Source organism: Rhipicephalus sanguineus, chromosome 8, assembly GCF_013339695.2.
Source record: "Rhipicephalus sanguineus isolate Rsan-2018 chromosome 8, BIME_Rsan_1.4, whole genome shotgun sequence".
NCBI classification, from domain to species: domain Eukaryota; kingdom Metazoa; phylum Arthropoda; class Arachnida; order Ixodida; family Ixodidae; genus Rhipicephalus; species Rhipicephalus sanguineus.
The window spans coordinates 13,590,265-13,612,014 of record NC_051183.1 but is presented as its reverse complement, the minus strand read 5'-3'; the positions used below and the strand labels follow the sequence as shown (position 1 = coordinate 13,612,014).

Genomic DNA, 21,750 nt, shown 5'->3' with positions numbered 1-21,750 from the left:
TGCGCTTTATGTTGGCGTACCGCTCCTTCGTTATCTCCGGCATCTCTGCCCACTCTTCGTCGCTGAAATAGCACCTAACTTTGCGCAAAAGTTCGTCTTGAGACATCTTAATTCGAAGATACAATACGGGACACGGCGCCACAAAATCAAGCTGCGAACGAGTCGCTCTCCAAACTGTCGTCTGCTTTGGCGTTTGTACGTTCGCGCTTAAAAAGTTGAGTTTTCAATAAAGAAGTTTGTACTAAATAAAATTTGATAAAGTTTTGATGTGGTTACTTTTTTAGATATTACACCTTGTAGTATCTAGACTTATCTAAACAGGTGACGTCCAATCACGCTTAAGCGACAGTCATCTTTGAGTCACGTCTCTGAGTCTGTCTTAGATCTCGGAGCCGATGCTTTTGAGCACTACATCCCTCAACACGTCATGGCTGCCATATTGTAGATATTGATTTCTCATCACTATATGTTTCTCACCATAGCCGGCAGGGTGGGTAGCAGTTGCAAGTGTCAGGTGGCGAAAGCGAAAGCGCGGCAGTTTCGCTAGTTCAGCCTTTGCGTGGCAAGTTTAGCGTGGTGCATGGTGTTGTGAGATCATTTTGGAAAGAAACCGTAGTCAATCATCTTAGGCGTTCATTTCTTGGAAACATTTCCAGCACTTTCACTGCTGCGATGTGCTAGCGCTAATCATAGAGGGCGACTATCTGAATCTATTTGCGATCGTCTTCATTGCAACGCACAGGCGAGGCAAGATCCGTCGCAACGACGGCATTTCCTTGAGTGGTAAGAATAAAGTTCGTTCAGTTTGTACTTTTCTCATTGCTGTGAAGTCCCACAAATAATATGTGGAGTGTTTTTTTTTCCCCTGAAAGATGGATGAATAAACTTTATTTCGGTCCCTCGGAACGAGAGCCAAATCCAAAAACAAACTGGTCTCAATTTCACGGGAGCGTAAAGCACGCCTAAGTATCTTTAACTTCTCAAACAATTGTAATCAAAATAGGGCAACTTCTTATTGTAACGTGAACTCACAAAGGCAGTCACAAAGGCCTCTTCGTGTTTCTTTTCGAGTTTTGCGCTACTTTCGCTCCAAGACGGTATATTTGAAATAGAAAACAACTGAAAGGAAGATATATTGGGCACTGATCTATTCCTTGAAGAAGATGGGATCCAAAACGGTGCGGCATAAAATGAGCTAAAAAGAAGAGCTGAAGCATTTTTTTTGAAGGCCTTCAATAGATGTGAAGAACAAGAAAATGCAGCCGACTGTCCAGAATGGTGCACCATTTGCCTGGAAGCCCACTCGCTCTACAAGTCTAATTATCGCGATTACGCCCATGCAGCGAAGGACGGCGCCGCCGGAAGCACAAGGATTGTGTTAATTCTGTCGCAAAATATTGCGATATCATTCATTCATAGCAATTTCGACTTCTTTTATGAGCTAATTCAAGCCCAAATGAAATGTTCCAATATATAAGAGCCAAATCCAAATTTTACTCCTGAATACTGATGTTAGAAGGATATATAGATTTTAGACGCATTATAGATTTGAGGTATTTTGGCGACATGAGCACACCGGAAAAAAATTGTTGGAGCAGGCCCGACCGTATTGTCAGTAGCAAAAAACTACATTTTTCTCAGTTTCGCTTTAAGGGCACTTGGCTCTTTTAGGAAAAAAAAAAAAAACGCCACATATATAAGGTATAAATTGGTCGGTTACATTTATGCCTAAAGTAGCTGCAAATTCACGGACTGAACCGATCTTGCCAAAGCCGATACTCGAATCGTCCAAAAAGTAATAACAGTAATCAGGCCCGTAGCCAGGGATTTTTTTCGGGTGGAGGGGGGGGGCACATGCTGAAAACCTTGACTTTTTGAGAAAAACACCTATTTTTAATATTTACTTTTGGTAAAAACACCTACTTCAACCTTTCAGGAGGGGGTGGTTGTGCTGACAGTAATAATTATAAGTGGCAACTTGGCTAGTAGTAAAAGTGTAAGCAATTACTAAGGGTGTGCGAATATTCGAGTTTCGAATTCGAATCGAATAGTTCCTAATCGAATAATTCGATTTGACTTTCGAATAGCTAGTATTCAAAGTTTCGAATAATTTGACAGCACGAATATCTAAAACGTGACAAAGGCCAATGGTGCAACTTGGTTAGGGTGGGGTGGCTAAAACTAACGCTAACGTCGCCGTTTGTTAAACTTGCACCGACATCCTGGTTCAAAAGTGAGCGCATGTTGATCTTAAAGGAGATTATGTCATTTCCGCAAGCAGAAAAACACATGTGATAACTGTCAAGTCCTTCAAAACATCGCTCCCAAAATGAAGGCACACACTTCTTGCGTAGTTTGGTCACATAAGCCGCAAGTGCCGTAAAACGACCTGACTTTGGCATGCGAAACCCTCGGTGATTGGCTTTGCATGTAAAAATTTGCTCATGCTGGGCAGTCGCCACTGCCACACTACTTCAAAAACTCTCATCGTTTTGGCGCCCAGTTAAAATGCTGCTGTGAACGGGTGCTCGATGACTTTTGGTCCCGGAGCATCCATGGCAATGAAGCACAACATTACCGTTGTCAGATGAGCGATATTGAGCGACCATAGAGAAAAAAAAATCTAGCTACCGTATCCCCCCTGTTAGGAGGTTAGGAGTGGCGCTGCTGACTGGAATGGCGGCTCTTCTATCAACATGCTTACGCGCCCATAAAAGCTGAAACAAAAGCCACTCCCGAATAAGTGTGTAATGAAGCTGTCAGCACACCGTAGCATGCTTGGTCTTTCCTTTGTCTTGCCGTAACTGGCGGTACACATTCCGTGTAGATATACTATTCGATGTTCGATTCGATATTCAATATTTTTGGCCACTATTCGGCACTATTCGATTCGAGAGTAAATTTCACTATTTGCACACCCCTAGCAATTACCTTTCATTACCACTTAGTACATTCAATTAGCTTAGCAGCCACCATCGAGTGCTGGTATTACACGAATAAAAATGGTAGGTTCACCACAACGGCCTCAACACCTTGGTGTCACATGATCTCTGCAGAAACGTCACGTATGACATTGGCACTGGCAGTACTGAAAAATTCCAAGCAAGAGCCCCCACTTGAGCAAGCGCCACCTCCCCCTTTTCCGGAGATTTGAAATATGCGCCAATGACTGAGCAAGCCCCCCCTCCCGCCATTTATTTTTCAATTTGTGAATCCTGCAGCAGCGGTTCCTAGGAACCCAAGTTCTGAGTGTCTTCAGATATGTGCACGATTTCTTGGCACTGTTAGTGTGGTACCTCGGGGTCACATTCTGAGTTGTCACAAATTGTCGGAACATTCGAAGAACGTCTTTGCCGCATGAAATTTCACACAGGTATCCCTACCGGTTCAGTAAAAACAGTAATATACATGCGTATTCAATGAAGCATTTCATTAGAAGCACAGGTGTGCGTTCTTCGTGGAGGCTCTTCCACCGCCATATAGGATTTTGGTCAGTGTCCAAGCAAGCGCCCCCCCCCCCCCACCAAACCTTGTCCGATTATCTTTCAACACTCAGGATTTTGTAGTACTGATGCTGGCAAAATAGTGAGAACCGTGAAGCGGCACGGTGTAGGTGAATGGCCATCCCTGTGGCACAGGCGAGCCATTGACACTGGCAAGATGATCAAGGTAGAACCTTGCCTTTCATTTCAAATTGCACTGAGGTGTTTTGATGTTCTGTGTACATGATGTTTCCGCTCAGGTCACGTGATTGAGCATAATCATAAATCTTTTTTCCCCTTCCTAATACTCTGGCAGCTCTAGCACGCCAAAGACTGCTGCGATGCCACACACAGACATTTTATGTTTGTTTTGATGAATAGTTAGGAGGTCTCGTCTACTTTTCACTAGAAAGCAAACAAAAAAATACAAATTTCTGTGCCTTGTTCTTCATTCATGGCATCATAAAATTTGGCAAGCTGCGTACATATGACAGAACCCTGAAACCTTACATTGCAATGAGCATCTAACTTGTGTGTGACAGTATAAACGACAATCGAAACTGCCGATTAGTTTTATTTTTTGCAATTAATTTCCCTGGCTGTTAATTGTACACTTACAGGGAATGCGCAAATGCTGACCGTGCACACCAGATATATATTTTGCCTAGCAATTAATTATCAAACTGCATGGAATAAATGGTGAATTATTTGCACCTCCATAGCTTCATGCATGTGCCTAACAATGTGGCTTTGCATTGCCTCCGGGATTGGAGCCACTAAATAATAATATCTGAAGTTTAAAGTACCAAAACCGTGATATGATTACAAGGGACGCCGTAGTGTAGTGTTCCTGAAATTTCGGCCATCTGACGTGCACTACCTCTATTGCATTTTACCTCCACCAACGTGCAATCACCACGGCCGGGATCAAACCCATGACTTTCGGGTCAGCAGCCAAGCACCGTAACCACAGATCCATCATGGCGGACGTCAGATGCGACTTCATTATGATGAGAATGACAGAGCGTCGTGCTTGGAACAGCGCGAGCGACATCTACGGTTAGAAACAGGCCACATCTGAGCATGCAGGCACAAACGATGTGACTACCTTGCAGTTTCCGTCCTTGTTTATCACCGCGGCCGCAACAACTGCTCTGGCCGTCAACTGTATAGTGCCGAAAAAAAAGGAATGCAATCACGTGCATCGGCACCTTTTATACTGAAAATGGTTCGCTTCGTTTTTTTTTTGTTTATTTTTGTTCTAAGCCATTGAGAGCGCTTTCGACAGCCAAAGCGGTTGTTGCATCCGCGGTGATAAATAAGCATAAAAAATGCAAGCGAGGCACATCACTGGCACCGCACATGCTCAGATGTGGCCTATTTAGGGCTGCAGATGTCACTCGTGCAGTTCGGAGCCGGACGCTCTGTTGTTCTAGACATGAGTGTTGACCACTGTACAAGGTACGAGATTAATCTTGACCACATGTGGCTTTGTAGTGTGCCTGAATTATATTCACAGTCATTTTTCCTATCCACCTCAGCTGGGAATCAGGTTTATGGCCTTGTATTCGAGAGCAATATGTGCCACCATTTCGATCCATCCACGACAGTGGGTTGTGTCTATGCTAGCAGTAGCACAACTGCTTTTTGTAAAAGGCTGGAAAAAAATGTTTGCAGAGATTAAGCACGATGTGTGTCTCAAAACAATTCATTAAGCATAGGCCGTGCAGTTCACAGAAGAAAAAAAAAAGGAATGACACTAGAACACACAATTCACTAGAAACAAGTACAGTGATGAGAGTATTCAATACATAGGTACGTGCTGTTGCAGGTTGAACCAGCAACATTACTAAGTCAATGAACATCGAGCTTTCAATGAAACACTGGCCACAAAGGCAATGTGGGCTTTGCATACCGGGCGCAAATAAGCTCAACTGCACTCCACATGTAGTAACACTGAAAAGTATCTGCAATCTCAAACCATCTGCATTCAGGTCTCATGCTTAGGCTTGCGTGCCTCAAACGCAGTACCACAATTCGTTTGCAGCCACAAAAATCCAGCTCAAGGAGTCCATCAGTTATTTCACAGACGTTTTTCTTTCAGGTCTCGAACTCGGTTTACTGGCCGACCAGAAGAACGACGTTTTCATGCGAAGAGGGGTAGCCCGTGACGGGGCAAGTAGTGCGACCGCTCGACAGATGGGTCCTGATGCAGTCGTAGCAGAAGACGTAGCCGCTCGTGGTGAGCACGGCGGCTCGAGCGGCGATTTCGTTCAGGCATAGCGGGCAGTGGCCGCGTCGCATCAAGGACTGCGACTCCTCATAATCGTTCTGTTGTGACCGCTCGTCGGAGAGCGGCGGGGCGGGAACGGGTGGATCCGCGACCAAACTGCCTTTCCTCTGCGAGTTCCACCAGTCGACGAAGTGCAAAAGGAAAGCGGCCGTCGCTAGGGTTGCGGAGAAGGCGTCGGCGACTCCGCGCAGAACGCGAACCGCTTTGCCCGCGTTCGGGTCTGGTGACACCGGTACGCTAGGAGCGACTTCGAGGCGTACGGAAGACAGCGAGAGCGTGGGCGAATGCACTGAAGACTTGCCGACCGCGTAAAACAGGGCGTACGACAGGGAGGCCGCTTCGCAGGCCAGGGAGAACGCTGGGTAAATTCGACGTAGAGTGCCGATCCATCCTCGGCCCTGGCCTCCACCGGGTGCTTCCTCGTCAAATACGATTGCGTCTAGCTTAGCGCGCACGTACGGAAGGAGCACGAGCGAGGCTAAGGACCTTAGGACGTGACTTCTCTTCAGCGCTGCGTCGCCTGTCGTACTGGATGCAACCCGGCGTAGGCCGTAGAAGTGCTCGGAAAAGGAGCTGGCGTATCGAGCCAAGTGGTAAAGCTGAACCGACAGGTCGGCCAGAGTCACCAGTTCGTCGCGGTGGGCCTTGAGCCACGACGTGCGGGGCCGCTTGCCGCTGCGTAGGTCGGCGAAATAGGATATCAGGTGCCTCAGCGCGTTCCTCAGCGCGCGGGCGAGGTTTTCCTGGGCGAGAACTTCGAATATGGACGGCTTTTGAGCTAGGTGAGTCGCCAAATGAGCGCCGTACTCCGCCATCTTTGTTTCCTGGTGGCTTTAGTTTGGGCTTTGGTTGATTTTGTTTGGATTATCCATCGCCTTAGGCCTTCAAATCTCAAAGGCTTTACTGTTTGTAGTACACCATACTTTTTGTGCACTGCCAGCGCGTAAAGGACTGGCTAAGTGCAAAGTACAAATTAGGTAGGAAAAATCTCTGTCCTGCACGTAATTTACGTCCTGCAGTGTAACGGTCGCCATGCTGTTAAAACGAAACCGGCTGAGCCGTACGAGACGAATCCAGCCGAAGTTTTAGTATCTTGGCCGGTTCGCACATGGCGGATCACGGATGCTCACGATCGTAAAACTTCAAGCGACTCTGGGTGTGTAACAGGAAAGCTTCGTTTTAATGTTTTCAACCATCATGCTGCGCCGCGACGTTTTGCGGCTTTACAAGCAACTTCTGCGAACCGGAAGGACCTGGGCCGCCGAAAACCCGGAGAAAACCTTGGAGGAACAATTCTACATAATTTCCGAAACCAAGGACATCTTTAGAAAGAATAAGAATGTTAGTTGTCGATGAGGCATCGCGTTATTTTCTAAATGTTTAACGCCGCTTTCTCTTTCACCTCTCCTGTCAGATACAAGATCCTCAGGTGATCAAGGAGTGCTTGAGAGAAGGACAGTCAAGGTTGGACTTGGGTGAGTTGCGTTGCATCACTGACTTCTTCCTTTGCAGCAAAAATAAAATATCTCGCAGCCTATTACCGCAGCCCACGTAATTATACGGCTATATGTCTTTGGTTTGTTTCCCATAAGCTGTGAATTGGTTGAGCAACTTTTGGTGCTTGTTCCAAATGTGAGTTCCAAGTTTATTGTTGTTTTTACTTACAAAAGCGGTTTTGCGTGTCGTGTTCACGAAATAAAAACTGTCGGAGGACCTCCTATTTTTGCATGCATCTAAGTATTAGATCAGCAAGTTGCAATGGTATGAACAATACATCACAAGGAATTACAACATACAGGGAACAAGCTATGATAAAAATAAAGCAATTAAATTACAGTTAAAACATTGTTTAACGAATAATATAACAATAATAAAATGAAAGGCAGTCACAGATTACGACAATTAATACTGAAAAAAGAAAAGTGTCTAATGATTAATAATAATATTTATGCTGTGTTATATATTATCAATGATATGTTCTACAGTTTGATGTATACACTGCATAAATTTACATGTGAGATATTGAATTTGTAGTAACAGAAAGTACAGGGGCGATGGAAAGGAACGCGAATGCCGGGGTGCGTTTCGCTATTCGGATTTATTTTCATCGTATTCTTACCTAGATGGTAATAAAAAGAAGCTAGAGTCGTTCTTGAATGTATCATGGCTGACTCTAGTGTCTTTGTGTTACCAGCCAGTTCACAACCACTTGAAAAGAAAGGGGAAGAACGGGGCACGTAGATGCCGCACTGTTCGTGTTTCTTTCCATCACGATACGTGGGCCAGTTGGTATTTCATATTCATTCAAATTCACATTCGTTCCATCGCCATAGTGCATTGCACATGTGACAAATACACACAAACTCGTAAAGATAGTGATATCAGCAGAATAGAATTAAAGAATTAAGATAATGTAGTAATTACGAAAGGTGAGAAGAGTTTCTATCGTGTTTCCAGCGTTGCACTACCACAACCCGTACCCGAGACCCGTGAACCTGGCGCCGAGTGCATTGTCGCCAAGCCACGCCAAGCATCTCAAGGCCCAACAGAAATTGTGGAAAGCATCTAGACCCATTTACATCCGATCCATCGATTCTGACAGCACTCCACCGGACAAGAAGTAACTCTGTTGAGTGCATTGCGTAGATGGCAAGTCTGTGATGACGGCACTCTTTTTTTTTTAATCGTTAATTTATTAAGCAAATTGGAGCGTGCAGATTGAGGAATCGTATGAATGAATTATTGGAATCTACATTCCAAGCGCACCTTGACGAACGAATGTGCCAACCCAGGTTGATTAATTCACGATGCAAATTTGTACGACGTGCAAAGAAATAATGGAAAGGCACTGCTGTTTGAATGTTGTATTATCTGTATTTCTTTATTCCGCACTGTGGTCTCCATCTTCCTCATGAATACTTCATTACTTGACCTTTGCTGTTAGCACCTTGTATGTTAGCACTTTGAAGGTGTCTTTTTCACATAATTAAGTCAATAAATAAGTTTATTCACGATATACGGTTGCAAAAGTTGGTATAGTATCTGGTGTACCATCTCTACCATTACTGCCCACTTTCTTGTTGGCTGTAGTGGCAGTGTAAAGCGTCTTTTGTTTGTACACTAGGAAGCATCCAGAAATGCTTAGCACTTTTCTTTGTAAAGGCCGTACTCTCAAACCAGCTTCCCTAGGAAAACTTGCACTGTAATGGTTCCACTTCATATGAACTTCACATAGGTTGTTTTTATGACCATATCTTTTTGAAAATAATATTACACTGTACAACAGTTATGGCACACTGCACAATAAATTGCTGCCAACAATGGGGTGGACTACACCTGAACGCAACAAACCTAAATTTTCATACTTGCCTCTAAGTAATGTCATGCAATCTGATTAAAGTACTGTAGTAGAGTTTCAAAGAAATAGTAATCATGATAAAAACAAACATCACAAGGGTGGGCAGATTGGGTAAGTTGGTATGATGCAATCTTGTCTTAGCACAACTGACGAGTGAATGGAAATAAGACAGGCAGTCTCTTCCTGTCTTTTTCTTTTTTTGCCTTCTTGCTTCATTTGTTTTTCTATTCACTCAATCTGAAATCTGCAAAAAACAAGACTACTTTAAAAATAGTTCTTGCTGCAAGTGGTGGCAATCCATAAAGCACGTAACAGCGAAGTGCTGGTGGCAATGCTGACTTGACATTCTTGTACTAGTTTGCTGTGAAGTTGCGGATTTTGACTTAATTTGCTGACTTAGATTGTTCCTTCATTCAATAAAGGGGTACTGACACGAATTTCCAGAGGAGAGTCTACTCTGCCATACAAATATACATGCAGGGATGGCTCTGAGGAAGTCATAAGTTCAGCTAATGCCGATATTTTGTTTTGGCAATACAATTTTCGCATGGTGTGCCCACTGACACTATATTGAAGTCAGGCTAAAGTATCAACCCTGGTGAGTTCATCCAACGGTATGGCTAGTTGTGATGATATCAGGTACTAAAACATACAAAATGGCTACTTGCACGTCACTAACGGAGTGGGGAAGCCGTGGGAACATCGCGATATCTTGCACGAGCACGCGATGGGAAGCTCATACCATGTTGCGACATCACGGTACAGTAGGAACCAAAACTAGCTTTTAAAAACGTGCTGCAATTACTTTTTCAGCGTGCACTTGCACATACCAGTACATTTTCTAGGCTCTTGAGTGATTGGCTTTTCATTTGACGTTAAGGAACACAACTGAAAATTTTCCTCGCAGTACCCCTTAAAGGGGTACTGACACAAAACTTTTGGCCTCGCGTTTTTTTGCTGTGATGTGTTGCTGGGGGTCTGTTAGTCCTAACACGGCACATCATTTGCTGCAGCGTGCGACAGATAATTAATTACAGGCTCCTCATTACCGACCAGTGTCAGTTTCTGTTTCAAAAACGACAAGCCTCCGGGTGCGACTATCACCACCTAGCGGGTGCAGCGCTCGATCGCATTAGCGTACAGAACTGTGACGCACTTCCGTGCGGTTCGTGAGCCCAGAAGTAGCCTGCTGGAACGAACGCGGCAAAAAAACATGGCGGCTATGACGTCGTCATAACTTGTCGTAGCGTGGTCACGTGAGGAAAGTAGGGGATCACCAAGGGTCACCTTTGAGGGTGTCGATCGCTCATGCAAACTTCAAGATTAATTTAAAATACCTTCCAAGCTATATTCGCTGTTGATACTTTGCAGATGATATACACATGTGCACGGGAATCGATCCTGCAGGCTATCTCGGCTGCAAAATATTGTGTCAGTACCCCTTTAAGACCGATTACCATAAACAGTGGGATGAAATCATTCACAACATACAATTAAGAGACCTCCAAGAAAGGGCAGCGTGCTAGAATGGATACGAAATATACTAAGGAAACCATAACAACATTACAACCCTGCCAGAAACGTTTACAAGTAATTCTTTACTATTTTGACCCCACTGCGGTAAGCATGAGTACACAGACAGGCATAATAACAGGAATATATACCTTTTTTATTTCACATTCACTGTTACAGCATTCCTGGACACAATTCGCAAATGCAACAGAAAGGTCAGCACGAAATAGAAGGATCATGAGTTGGGACCAAAACGCGTCCCACTAATTGCTCAGGCTGTCTGCCACTATATACATTAAGAAACGGGAGGGGTTGGTGGCAAAAAATGTACAGACTTGTGTCTACAGCTTAACAAGAGACACATGCAACAGAAAAGTTTTAAAAAGCTCTTTAACCTACGCAACATGTTACAAATGAGAAGCAATAGGGCTGTCATTGTTTCGCTCATCAAAATATTTCTCCAATATCCATTGTATACAAAACACCTACAAAAAAAAGACATGTGAGAAACACTTCGACGCAAAAGCGTTGTGCTTGCTTTACATTTTGGACTGAACCAAGGAGTTTCAGGAACATAAATTGAGGAAACGAATCTACAAAACATCTTTCAAGTAGTGAAACTAGGCAGGCATAGTATTACGCAGGCAGATTCATCTTTCTAGTGAGTAAATATGCACGATTCAAGGATGGCGTAGTTACAAAACATTACATTTGTATGTGCTTTCCCAAATCAATGTTATGTTCATACTCATTTCAAAGTAGAAAAAAAAGAGTGATCTTGCATGGCACTTTGATTATGTGCATTGCTTTCAGGACATTTCAGTTCATTATATAGTTTGTTGACCAAAATGTGTAAGTGTGAGTCGGAAGTTTTTCCACAGATTTCGCATAAAAAAGCTAATTTCAAACACTAAGCATTCAAATCAAGACAACGCATTTTTCGCGCAGAGTGTCGTGAAATGCAACTCTAAATTTTTGGCAATATGCTTAGAATTTACAGAAGTTCAGGTTTCTCAAAGATTTCGCGCACCATTTTTTAAACCCCAAGAGTTTGGCATAAAGACACCTGAGAATTTGCTCACGCTGTAGTATTGTCCATGTTAGACATTAAGCGTAAAATTTGATAACTGACAAAATGCACGAAACAAAGTAGTTCGCCGACCACCGAAAATTCCCTTGCAAAAGAGTTAGCAAAAAAATACTACAGCGGTTACAGCAGTGTTCCAACCATCCTCGCATTTAACGGTATCTAGTGTAAAAAGGAAAGCTTTTAATAAAAGGTAAAAAAACTGTGAAACAAAACCCAAGGGCATGTTCAAGAGCGAGGTTTACACAAACTTCGCGACACGACAAGGCAGGCGATGGCTGGCTTAGAAAACAGCTAAAGTCTACAACAAGTTGACTATTTTTTGTATAATTGGTCAGGAGTCGTGTTTGTGATCAGTGACCAAAATTCTTCGTAGAAGGTCATGTAACATATGAAGCTGCCAACTGTTTCAGGCTACATTTGTAGAAATCACTACAACCATCGGGTCACAAAATATATCAGTAAGACAGATAACTGGGCAAGTTGGTATGGATCCATAATTTAAACTTTTTTAGCGCGCACAAAAGACAAGCTCTATGCTGGTTTTTGGGTATTTATATGTATCGTTCCTTTGAAAAAATAAACAGTTGAGAGTTAGCGCTCGTGTGTCTCTTGCTTGTCCTTGTCTTTTGTGCGCGCTAAAAAAGTTTAAATTATGGACACAAAATATATGTTTCGTCCACATCTCTGGTGCATAGCATTCAGGCCGTGCGCTCAATACAACTGCTCAGAATACTGAGATGACAATCAGATATGCCACGCCACGTACAGCAGACGGTATCCATTTAAGTTACCACAGACAAGAACACTTATGGAATGCGACTGCACCTTTCGAAAAAGCGGCAATAATACGAGCTATCATTCGTCAACAATGGCTTGTTTGACATATAAACTGTCAATATAGCAAACAGCTTCCGCAACTCTTCAAGTGACTCGAGGCATGACTTCTATCATCAATCTATCTAAAACCTTGTACAAAGGCTCCAACGAGAAGAAGTAGATTTATAGCTACGTGTGCGCTGCATGCAGACGCACATTAATTCCCTCTGCACTACTAAAGCCATTTCTTTTTTTCTTTCTCAGTTTTTAAAATCTCTGAAAACCCCCAGTTTGTCAACAAATCTTTGGGTTGACAGTGGAGGTGATGACTCGGCAGTTGCTCACATTTCACGCGTGTCAAGCAACTCGCCGAGTAACGTGAACTGGGTACACTGCAGCCGGAACACACTGTCGATGTGCAGGAGGAAACAGGCCTGAGCGGAAATTTTGATTCGAAAGCCCTCGTGGGTTTTTTTTTTTTTTTTGTGTCGGGAAGAGGTTTCTGGCAGCGAGAGTTTCAGTATGTGGACCAGACTAGGCTGTCTTTGCTCTGAAAAAAATGAAAGGATGTTTTTGTATTACTGCTTTCATCTATCAACCACTGTTCTCTTAGAAATGTCTCTTGGCCACCAAGCAGCCATCAGCCCACGATTTCAACACATTTTCATCTTGCAAATGAGTTATGCGAAATCCCACAAGGTGGGGGCATGGTTATGAAAAGAATAACTGACAACCGCCAAGTGAGCTAACCAGGCTAATTGCCTTTGCGCTGCCAAGTGCTAGCATCCTGGTTAGCTCAATTGGTAAAACAACCGTCCTGGAAAGGCGTTGGTCCCGGGTTCAATCCCCGGACCAGGATGAATTTTTCTTCAACAAGAAGCTCTCCTTTCTGAGAAATTTGAATGAATTTCCTTGTGGCATCGTGCCACAAAAGAGTGGATGCCAATTATCCATTTCATAATTGTCTTCATCTTTTGTCTCTCCATAACAATATCTTACAATGCCACAAAAAAGTTACGCGACTGTAATCCCAATTTATTGCATCCATTTTTCTTTCTGCTCTGTTGTGGCTGAATTTTCTTGCAACACCTGAAAACCATTTTGTTAACAGAAGTTACTTGTCATAATACTTTACTCAGCATTTGTAAAATAGCAGAATGAGGCAAAGTTCATATACTTTATGACAAAGGCTGGGTGCCAGGTATGGCTGAAACCTACGAGTAGTGACGAAGGTGAACTAATGTACGCCATCACTAAACGTAGGCAGCGTAAAACCGAGACGGGTACAATAAGCAACAAAAAGGGGCTCCATTTTTCTCTCCGTGTTGGTGTACTGTTCTGTTTGCGTTCAGTACAGATTAAAAAGTGACATGGTCAGCCACCTAGCTAGGTACAAAGCAACAGAAAGTTGAGCTAATTGGTGAGGATTGATTGCAATAAAGGTAAGGCATGCAAACATGGACACAAGAGAGCAATAATAATAATTGTTGAGTTTTTCCGTCCCAGAACCACGATATCATTATGAGGGACGCCTTAGTGAAAGGCTCCAAACAGTTATCACATGGGCATCTAGCATATCATCTCCATCAAAACACGGCCGGGATTTGATCCCGGGACCTTCGAGTCAGCAGTTGAACACCATAACCACTAGATCACCGTGGCGGGTAAGAGAAAAGAACAAAGTAAACACAAATAAAGACTTCTCTTGTGTCCGTGTTTGCATGCCTTACTCTCTTTTGAGATGTAGCAAGTATGCTGGCACGTTCTGATGTCAGTGGTCACTGGTTGAGGATAAACAATGTTAGACGTGTCAACTCACCTCTGCATGCCAAGCAAGTATTCAGCCACGCCCAGGAAGTAAACGGTCTGAGCTATACCAAACAGGGGAGCGATGACAATGACACGGCACCCGGCTCCCTTGAAGAAGGCCCGCACCCCTTCCTCTCGGAGAATGCGGCTGCACAGACAGACAAGAAGTGCCACACGTTATTACAGAGAGAGATATCGACTCAGAAGAGATGTTTGCAGGTGTAGATCATGCAAGGTAGATAGAGAAAGGCTCTAGAAGTAGGAGGAAAGAAGTGAAAAGAACACCACTTGATTGCATCATTTCACATTAAAGATTTACTACTCCAAATCTGAATCACCTTGACTTTACTTTACTGCTGGATTGTTGTACAATGTAAGATCTCATGCATGAAATTATTTACACAAAGTTATTCACCCATATTAATTTTTTTCTCTCCCCTTTATAAATGTTTTAACCAAAAAATATTGCCAAAAAATATTGCGGACCATGAAGTCTGAGAAAAAGTGGAATATCCCCACAGTGTCACAACGCAGCCTAATTGCATTTCGGCCCTCAACTAGAATTCACTAACAACACTGTCGTACTATACAGTTTTACTGGCTACCACTACAGGCTGCTCGGGAATCGAGCATTTTCTGAGATCCCGTGGTCCATAAACTTTTGTGGTTGACTGCACACCTCCAACAGAATTGAATCTTGGCAGACTTGCAATGCGCTGCTCGAACACAAAGAAAGACGCACAAAAAGAACACACATGTACACAAGATGAGCGCGTTCATCTTGTATACATACATGTGTTCTTTTCGTGCGTCTTTCTTTGTGTTCGAGCAGCGCGTTGCAAGTCTTTACCATGCACAACCAACTAGCCCCTACTCTGGCTATTCAAGACTTGAATATAGTTCTGACAAGGTGTGACGGTGTTCAACCCTCACGTGCCAAGTTCAAAGGTATTGCCACACGCCAAGTGCCAGCTGACGTATAGATGCCCTCATGATGCAAGACGAAAAGCACTCACATAAATGCATCGGGGATGCCTGTATAAGAGGCCTCCCCGGGTGCGCGTCTCAGAAGCTGGAGGCGGGTCTTGACGACATCACAGGGATTGACGAGGAAGGCGGCTGCCGAGCCGGCTCCGCAGCCCGCCAGGAACGATGCCCAGAAAACCGATGTGCCGTCGGGCCTCCTGGGCCCGAGAGAGTTGAGGTGTGCAAAGAGGGGGAAGTAGATGACGGAGAAGGTGACGTCACGCAACATGGTGGCCCCCGTTCCGCGGTAGAGACCGACCAGACCTCGCTCGCGGACGAGTTGCAAGGCCACTGCTCGTGCCGACAGGCGCTTGCTGGCATCGCCACCTGATGAGAGAAGCAGGCACTTCGTTTCACTCTGTGCTACTATTTGGCAGCAATGAATAGGGAGCTAAGAGGGTAATTGCAAGGGAAGCCTTTTTTCTGGGGATGTGCGAATATTCTAAACTTCAAATCTTAGATTTGATTTGCAAGGCGTTTTACCATTCCAAATATCTGAACCCACAAAACTTCAAAACAAGTATTGAAATCACCACAAATGATCACATTCCTGTGCTGAATTTTAAAAAATCTGATGCACAAATCAACAAATTAGTTTCAGTTGTCACATTGCACCCTCATTACATTAATAAAGTTGCATCTGACACGAAAATAACTTACATATGTATTCATATTGCTGCATCTATGACAAGACTATCCTTCATTTACTTCATTATGTAACTTATAATTCGTTACATCCGTGTTCATTATATCGAGGCTTCAGTGTAACATGTTTCAAGCAATAAAATTCAGTTGACATTAAGTGTTTGTTATTGTCCTTTTTGAGCCTTCCACTCTACTAGTACCATAGTAGGGGACTCTGAATTAATTTTGAACACCTGGGGTTGTCTAACATTCAACTAAATATAAGTATACGAGCGTTCTTGCCTTTTGCACCACTGCCTGCCTCCCTCCCTCCAAAAATCCAGCCAGTGCGGCTGAAATCAAACCCACAACCTCAATGATGCACAAACCTGTGCGGCCAGCGTCCTGCAGCTGAATCTTGAGCAGTTCCATGGGCGTGGTGACGATGATCTGGCAGAAGCCTGCTCCTCCACCAGCAAGCATCTCTTGCGTTAAGCTCAGTTTACTGCAAGGAGTGATGCGCTCTTAGTACATTACATTGTCAATGCGAAGGCAATGATATGTTAGCTTGTATAACTTGCTCAATCGCTTTTGGTGTGTTTCGCCCATTCGGAATGTAGCCGTTACTGTCACAATGCAGAACCGTTATCTTTTACTACACTGGAATGCTATTTAACTAGAAATTCACTCTGGTGAGTGCCAAATTGTGTGCAACTGCGGATAGACATTAAGCTAAAGTAATCTTGACATCAGCCCTATTAGTGTCCTTACCTAAATTTTATACGAACCTTGTTCAACTGTGACTGTCCTTTTCACCAAGTCTTATCTTCATTTACCTTATTTTTTCGACACTTCAATGGTACACAATAACTACGCTTCGTTTTGCTTTCTTTGGATTATTTTTATGCTTTTGTATAGTTATGATCAACAAAAATTGAGCCTCTCAGATATTCCTATCCTTCATGGGCATCTGGTGAAAATTGTGCAGTATTAAGTTCAAGCACATGCGAATCACAATCTTATATAGACAGGAAAACCTTTCAGATTTATCGTTATATCCGTGTTCATTACATGAAGGTTCCACATTAAAAACTTCTCTTGGGCCACAAACACTGAACTGACGTACCCACTTGAAGATGAAAGACCATGGCGAAACCAGTCATTGGCAGCCAGCTTGATGGCTTTCTCCGGTGTTATCAACAAGATGTTTACTGCCGAACCTACACGGTCAAAACAAACAATCTGAAAACCGCATGTTTGCATATAGTGCACACAATTCAAAAATATATATTCACTTTTGTCCCAATTTCCGCATTTAAAGGAACATTAAAGAGAGCAACAATTTTTCTCGTATAAGTAAAGCACGCTTTAACAATTCCGAAATTGCCACACTTGCCACGAGAAGGTGCTTTTGAAATACGTGAAATCATATATTTTGAAATCCAACAGTACATTTTGAAATCCGTGACATCACGTGCGGAGTTTTCAGTGCGAAATTTAAAAACGAAACTTTGATTTTAATTTTCTCCAGTATTAGTAAACCTATGATGGTGAAATTAATGACATTAGAGTACTCAGAGTAATGTTTACCAACGTAAACAAATTAACAGTTTCACTTGAGTGTCCCTTTAAACCAACTGATTGCTGTGCACTACTGTGTAACATAAAATAACAATAACATAACAATAGACAAATGCACTTGTCTGGTGTCGTGCATGTCTTTTTTTTTTTTCATCTGTCACAGTAGGACGCTGCGATCAGTGCCCATGTACAACAAACCAGCCGCAACCTCAGCTCTTCTAGTATTGCGCTCAAAGCATAACGTACTTATCAGCACCTAAACGCAGCTCACAAAGCAGCAGGCACAGAAATGCACTCTCAAACCCAGGGAAGTTAGTTGTCAGTCATTCACTAAAGTGGTATTTTCCATTCGCAAACAGGGTGCCCCAGTAACTTCAAAAACTGAACCCTGGGCCGTAGCAAAGCAATACGTCTTGATGACAGATCACGACATCTGCAACGTGGCGTCGTACCTTCACGATTTCTGCAATCCAAAACTGTACCAGTGTAAGAACTTTGCCCTCTAAACGAAGAATGTTAAACCTGAAGTTTATGTGTTGCATTCTTTTTGTAGAATATAAAAAGGCTTGTAGACAGTAATGGATTAACTGGGTTGAGGGTGTGTGATAAGGGTGGTTGCCCCTTCCCCACCCTAAAGTCCTTGATAACGCCCCCCCCTCCCCCTTAAGTTTATGTGGTCTGCGTCCTTTATCAGGTTGCCCGATTGAAACATGACAGATGAAATTAATGGGATTGGTGTTATTAAGAATTAACAGTATCTAGGAGAATCTGTTGCTAGGCCTGTTGGTACATACTTGAAGAAACGAAAAAACCAGCTTACGGACGCGTACACAAGTAGAGAAGATGACAGACACTCGCTGGCCAGGCCTGGTACGACTACCGGCGAGTGTCTGTCGTCTTCTCTACTTGTGTATGCGTCCGTAACCGTAAGTGGCAGTACCTGGCAATTTTATCTGTTTACTACACCCCCAGGATAGCAATGTTTAGGAAACACTGAAATGTGCTACTATCAGCAATGAACCACACCTATCTTTGTAGAAAAGAAAATGTTCCCAGTACTACAGGCATCAAATGAAACTCGAACTGAGGAGCGCGTGGCCTAAGCATTAGCAGCAGTATAGTGGGTGCCATCCAGTCATCACCAATGACAGGCACGCACATCCAATTTGGCCGCACTGCGCAATTGAAAGCATGAATGTGGTGCAGGAGCGGCCAACCGCAGGAGTGTATCTGCCTATAATCATGAGGGTGCAAACTGCAACACATGAACAATTTTGCTCACGTTTCATTTGGTGCAGACAGCACTCATGGTTTTGGCGAACTGTGCTACAATACTGGCCGTCAACTGCAGCATTTTAGCTTGTGTTCTTTCATTTCTATTTCATTCTTTTCAAATATCCAACTAGAATAACTAGAATAGAAGTGAAAACATTGCACTAAGGGGATAGTGCAGTGCTGCCAAACCGGACGTGCATGCCTGTCAATGGTGATGATTGGACGGTGCACACTAACGTTAGTAACGCTTGGTCCACGCGTTATGCTTTTCGCATTTCATTTGAAGTCGATAGTACACTGCACTGCAAAGCAAATTTATGCAACATCATGCTCTCACCTCTGTACATGCCAAAAAAGCCTTCTGCTGCATAGGATTTCCGAAAGCAGTCGAGCCTACGGGGGCAAGAAAAACATGCTTCCACGTCAAGTGCCCGTTTACCAATGCGGCTAAAACATGCAGTGGCGAGTAGACCAGCTGGGTACCCACATGGAGCGATACATGCGCTCTCCGTTTGGCCCGATCTGTTGGTTTTGAAGTCTCGTCTTGACCAAGTCGATGGGAAAGACGCACGTGACGCCTATGATGCCTGCAATCCCGCCATTTACTATTTTTGGTAAGAGTCTGCAAATGGGAAAAAGTATCGATAAGCATCATTACAGTGAAACAAGAACACAAGGCAAGCACTGACTCTCAACTGTGAGATTTATTTCAAAAGAGTAGATACGTATAGCAAAGGGTTGCTCCTCGGGCGAGTTGGTGTTTCAAATCTGCAGCATGTATTAGCATGACACATACAAGAAAAAAAAAAAAATCATGACACACAATAGCGTTTATCTGTCTCTTCGTGTGTGTCGTGGTTCTTTTCTTAGATGTGACACGCTAATACATGCTGCAGTGACACATATAGCGAATTGTCATGCAGAAAATAATTGTACAAAAATTTAAGAAACACGTGCAAAACAAATATAAAAGAGCAAAAAAATAGAGCGACCTTAATATTAGGGTGAAAGCAAAGGATGATATTCCATATCCAATAATGTGCAATGGAAACATGTTTATAGATTATAGAAACATGGTTGTAGGTTATACGCCCCCATGCGGATATATTATACCGGTGTCACACTGTGCCCTGCTGATCGCGATTAAGTCCGACCGGTTATCGAATCTCTCAACAGCGATTGGCTCCCTTCTGCAGCTTGCGCGAAGGAGCCAATCACGATCAAGGAGTTCTATGCGGATCAGGCCCGGCTGGTGCCACCGGTGTGACAAAACGCGACACCGGTATTACTCCTATTAAGGTGCCAATGTGGATTCCGTTGCCTGTCACTGATTCGGTAATGTGCCGAAGATTTGCCAGGCCTGGTACGAGTACCAGTTGATGACAACACATCAGACCGAACTATGTCATCTGTAGACAGTATGAGCGGTCACCTGTACCACTGTAGCTTCTAACAAGAGTCACACCGTAAGGACCAACGCGCCAATTATTGCACAAGATCCACGATCCCCGTACTCAGTTTCGTTGCGAAACGAAGAGTTTGACACAACGACGAAGCTAAATGCCATTTTACATCGTTATAACGCAATGCGCGCGCCTGTACATCACGTTTTTTCTTACTCAGTATGCGCGAAGGTCAGCTAATGATTATGATAAATTTTATTCAAGGTTATCCGGCGCTGCTTTCGCGCAATTATACATCATACGCGCGCAATTGCGCAATCCGTACTGGCAAGAACTTCGCACAAACGAGCTCATCGCGTATTTCCAGCGAGAAAAAATGGTTGCGGAGCACCGGCCATCCTTCGGTGTCTGGCGAGTGGGTCAGATAGGCCGAGCTGCAACTTTCTCTTCTCCACAATCTCAGAGCGCCTCCGGTTATCAGCGTCGTAATAGCCTCCACTCCATTGATAGGCGGCGAAGGTCGTGACACCCCCCGTCTGGCGCACGCGAATGAACTGCCGATGCGCGAAAGAGCGTTTCATACAGAGAGAAGCAAGGCTAAAGGGCAGAGAGTCAATAACCGGACCAATGCCAACGTAAGCAGCTGGTTAATGGGATCGCCGGCTGCGTGCCGATGCAGCTTCACAACACGCATATCACGCGCGCGCGCGCGATCACGAGTTGTCGGCGCGCGCGCGCGTTTAATTTGACTCACGGAAATCGTCCCTTGGCTTGCGTAGTCATGGTGCCGACTTCGAGTTTCTTTGTCGGTGGGGGCTCGCGCTATCGTTGCCGTCAAGCGCCGGTACCGCAGCCGCTGTGCGACCGCTGGGCGAAGTGACGGCCGACGGAAAAACGGCTGATTGGCGTAATGGATCGGATTGGATTGGCAGTGTGTGGTGCTGTGCAGTAGACGACAGTAGACAGCGGTCGAGCCGTCCTCCATTCGCGATGTACGAACTATGGCCTCTGAGATTGAGCACGCAACCCACTCGCGTGGTTTATCACGGAGGCCATGCACAAGCCCGTGAGGGTTCGCAGGGCAAATACAGCGCACGCTTCACGAAGACTGACACAAGGAACACGAGGCACAGGCGCTCTTCATGTGTACCTTGCTCATTAATGAGTCGTACAGGAATTCATTTATTCTGAGGCCACCACCGTGTGTCAGGGTCTTTTGCTGTGCTGCAGTGCCACACATTTAGGTGTCGCAGCACTTATGGCGCTTATGGCTCTGAATGACTGTGAATTACTGTGAATGTTTGAGGAATACTCTAAGCACGTCGGCTCAAATTTTCATCGAGTCATAAGAACTGAGAACAAGAACTGAAACTATAAAACGGAAAATAAAAAACAAAACGCAATAGCAAAATCAAGTCGTACTAATATTTTACTAACTGATATAAATTTAAATACTAGTAATTGTTGTTATTGTAATGCTA

The 21,750-nt window shown here is 44.0% G+C and overlaps 3 protein-coding genes across 3 annotated transcripts; 1 reads left to right on the top strand and 2 right to left on the bottom strand.

Annotated features, from left to right (window-relative positions):
- Positions 1-5,176: 5,176 nt before the first annotated feature.
- Positions 5,177-6,596, bottom strand: LOC119401404 (peroxisome assembly protein 12). The gene has a single exon (XM_037668183.2). It carries the CDS (start codon positions 6,588-6,590, stop codon positions 5,601-5,603), a length of 990 nt encoding a protein of 329 aa, XP_037524111.1. The 5' UTR covers positions 6,591-6,596; the 3' UTR covers positions 5,177-5,600.
- A 268-nt stretch (positions 6,597-6,864) lies between these two features.
- On the top strand, positions 6,865-8,791 carry LOC119401406 (LYR motif-containing protein 1). Its single transcript, XM_037668185.2, has 3 exons — positions 6,865-7,116; positions 7,190-7,250; positions 8,233-8,791. The coding sequence occupies exons 1-3, from the start codon at positions 6,958-6,960 to the stop codon at positions 8,397-8,399; spliced, it is 387 nt and encodes a 128-aa protein (XP_037524113.1). The 5' UTR covers positions 6,865-6,957; the 3' UTR covers positions 8,400-8,791.
- Positions 8,792-10,781: 1,990 nt separating this feature from the next.
- Positions 10,782-21,174, bottom strand: LOC119401405 (mitochondrial glutamate carrier 1). Its single transcript, XM_037668184.2, has 8 exons — positions 21,024-21,174; positions 19,354-19,488; positions 19,204-19,259; positions 17,137-17,230; positions 16,400-16,515; positions 15,377-15,713; positions 14,371-14,508; positions 10,782-13,101 (listed from the first exon to the last, which is right to left on the bottom strand). The coding sequence occupies exons 1-8, from the start codon at positions 21,050-21,052 to the stop codon at positions 13,086-13,088; spliced, it is 921 nt and encodes a 306-aa protein (XP_037524112.1). The 5' UTR covers positions 21,053-21,174; the 3' UTR covers positions 10,782-13,085.
- Positions 21,175-21,750: the final 576 nt, after the last annotated feature.

What these genes read in the sequence shown, in the direction of transcription:
- LOC119401404 (XM_037668183.2), bottom strand. Translation starts at nt 6,590, where the DNA reads ATGGCGGAGTACGGCGCTCATTTGGCGACTCACCTAGCTCAAAAGCCG.
- LOC119401406 (XM_037668185.2), top strand. Translation starts at nt 6,958, where the DNA reads ATGTTTTCAACCATCATGCTGCGCCGCGACGTTTTGCGGCTTTACAAG. An exon ending in TCTTTAGAAAGAATAAGAAT is followed by an intron (nt 7,117 to 7,189) that starts GTTAGTTGTCGA and finishes CTCTCCTGTCAG; the next exon opens with ATACAAGATCCTCAGGTGAT. An exon ending in ACAGTCAAGGTTGGACTTGG is followed by an intron (nt 7,251 to 8,232) that starts GTGAGTTGCGTT and finishes TCGTGTTTCCAG; the next exon opens with CGTTGCACTACCACAACCCG.
- LOC119401405 (XM_037668184.2), bottom strand. Translation starts at nt 21,052, where the DNA reads ATGACTACGCAAGCCAAGGGACGATTTCC. An exon ending in GGTCTTTCATCTTCAAGTGG is followed by an intron (nt 16,516 to 17,136) that starts GTACGTCAGTTC and finishes CACTCCTTGCAG; the next exon opens with TAAACTGAGCTTAACGCAAG. An exon ending in GCAGGACGCTGGCCGCACAG is followed by an intron (nt 15,714 to 16,399) that starts GTTTGTGCATCA and finishes TTCTCTCATCAG; the next exon opens with GTGGCGATGCCAGCAAGCGC.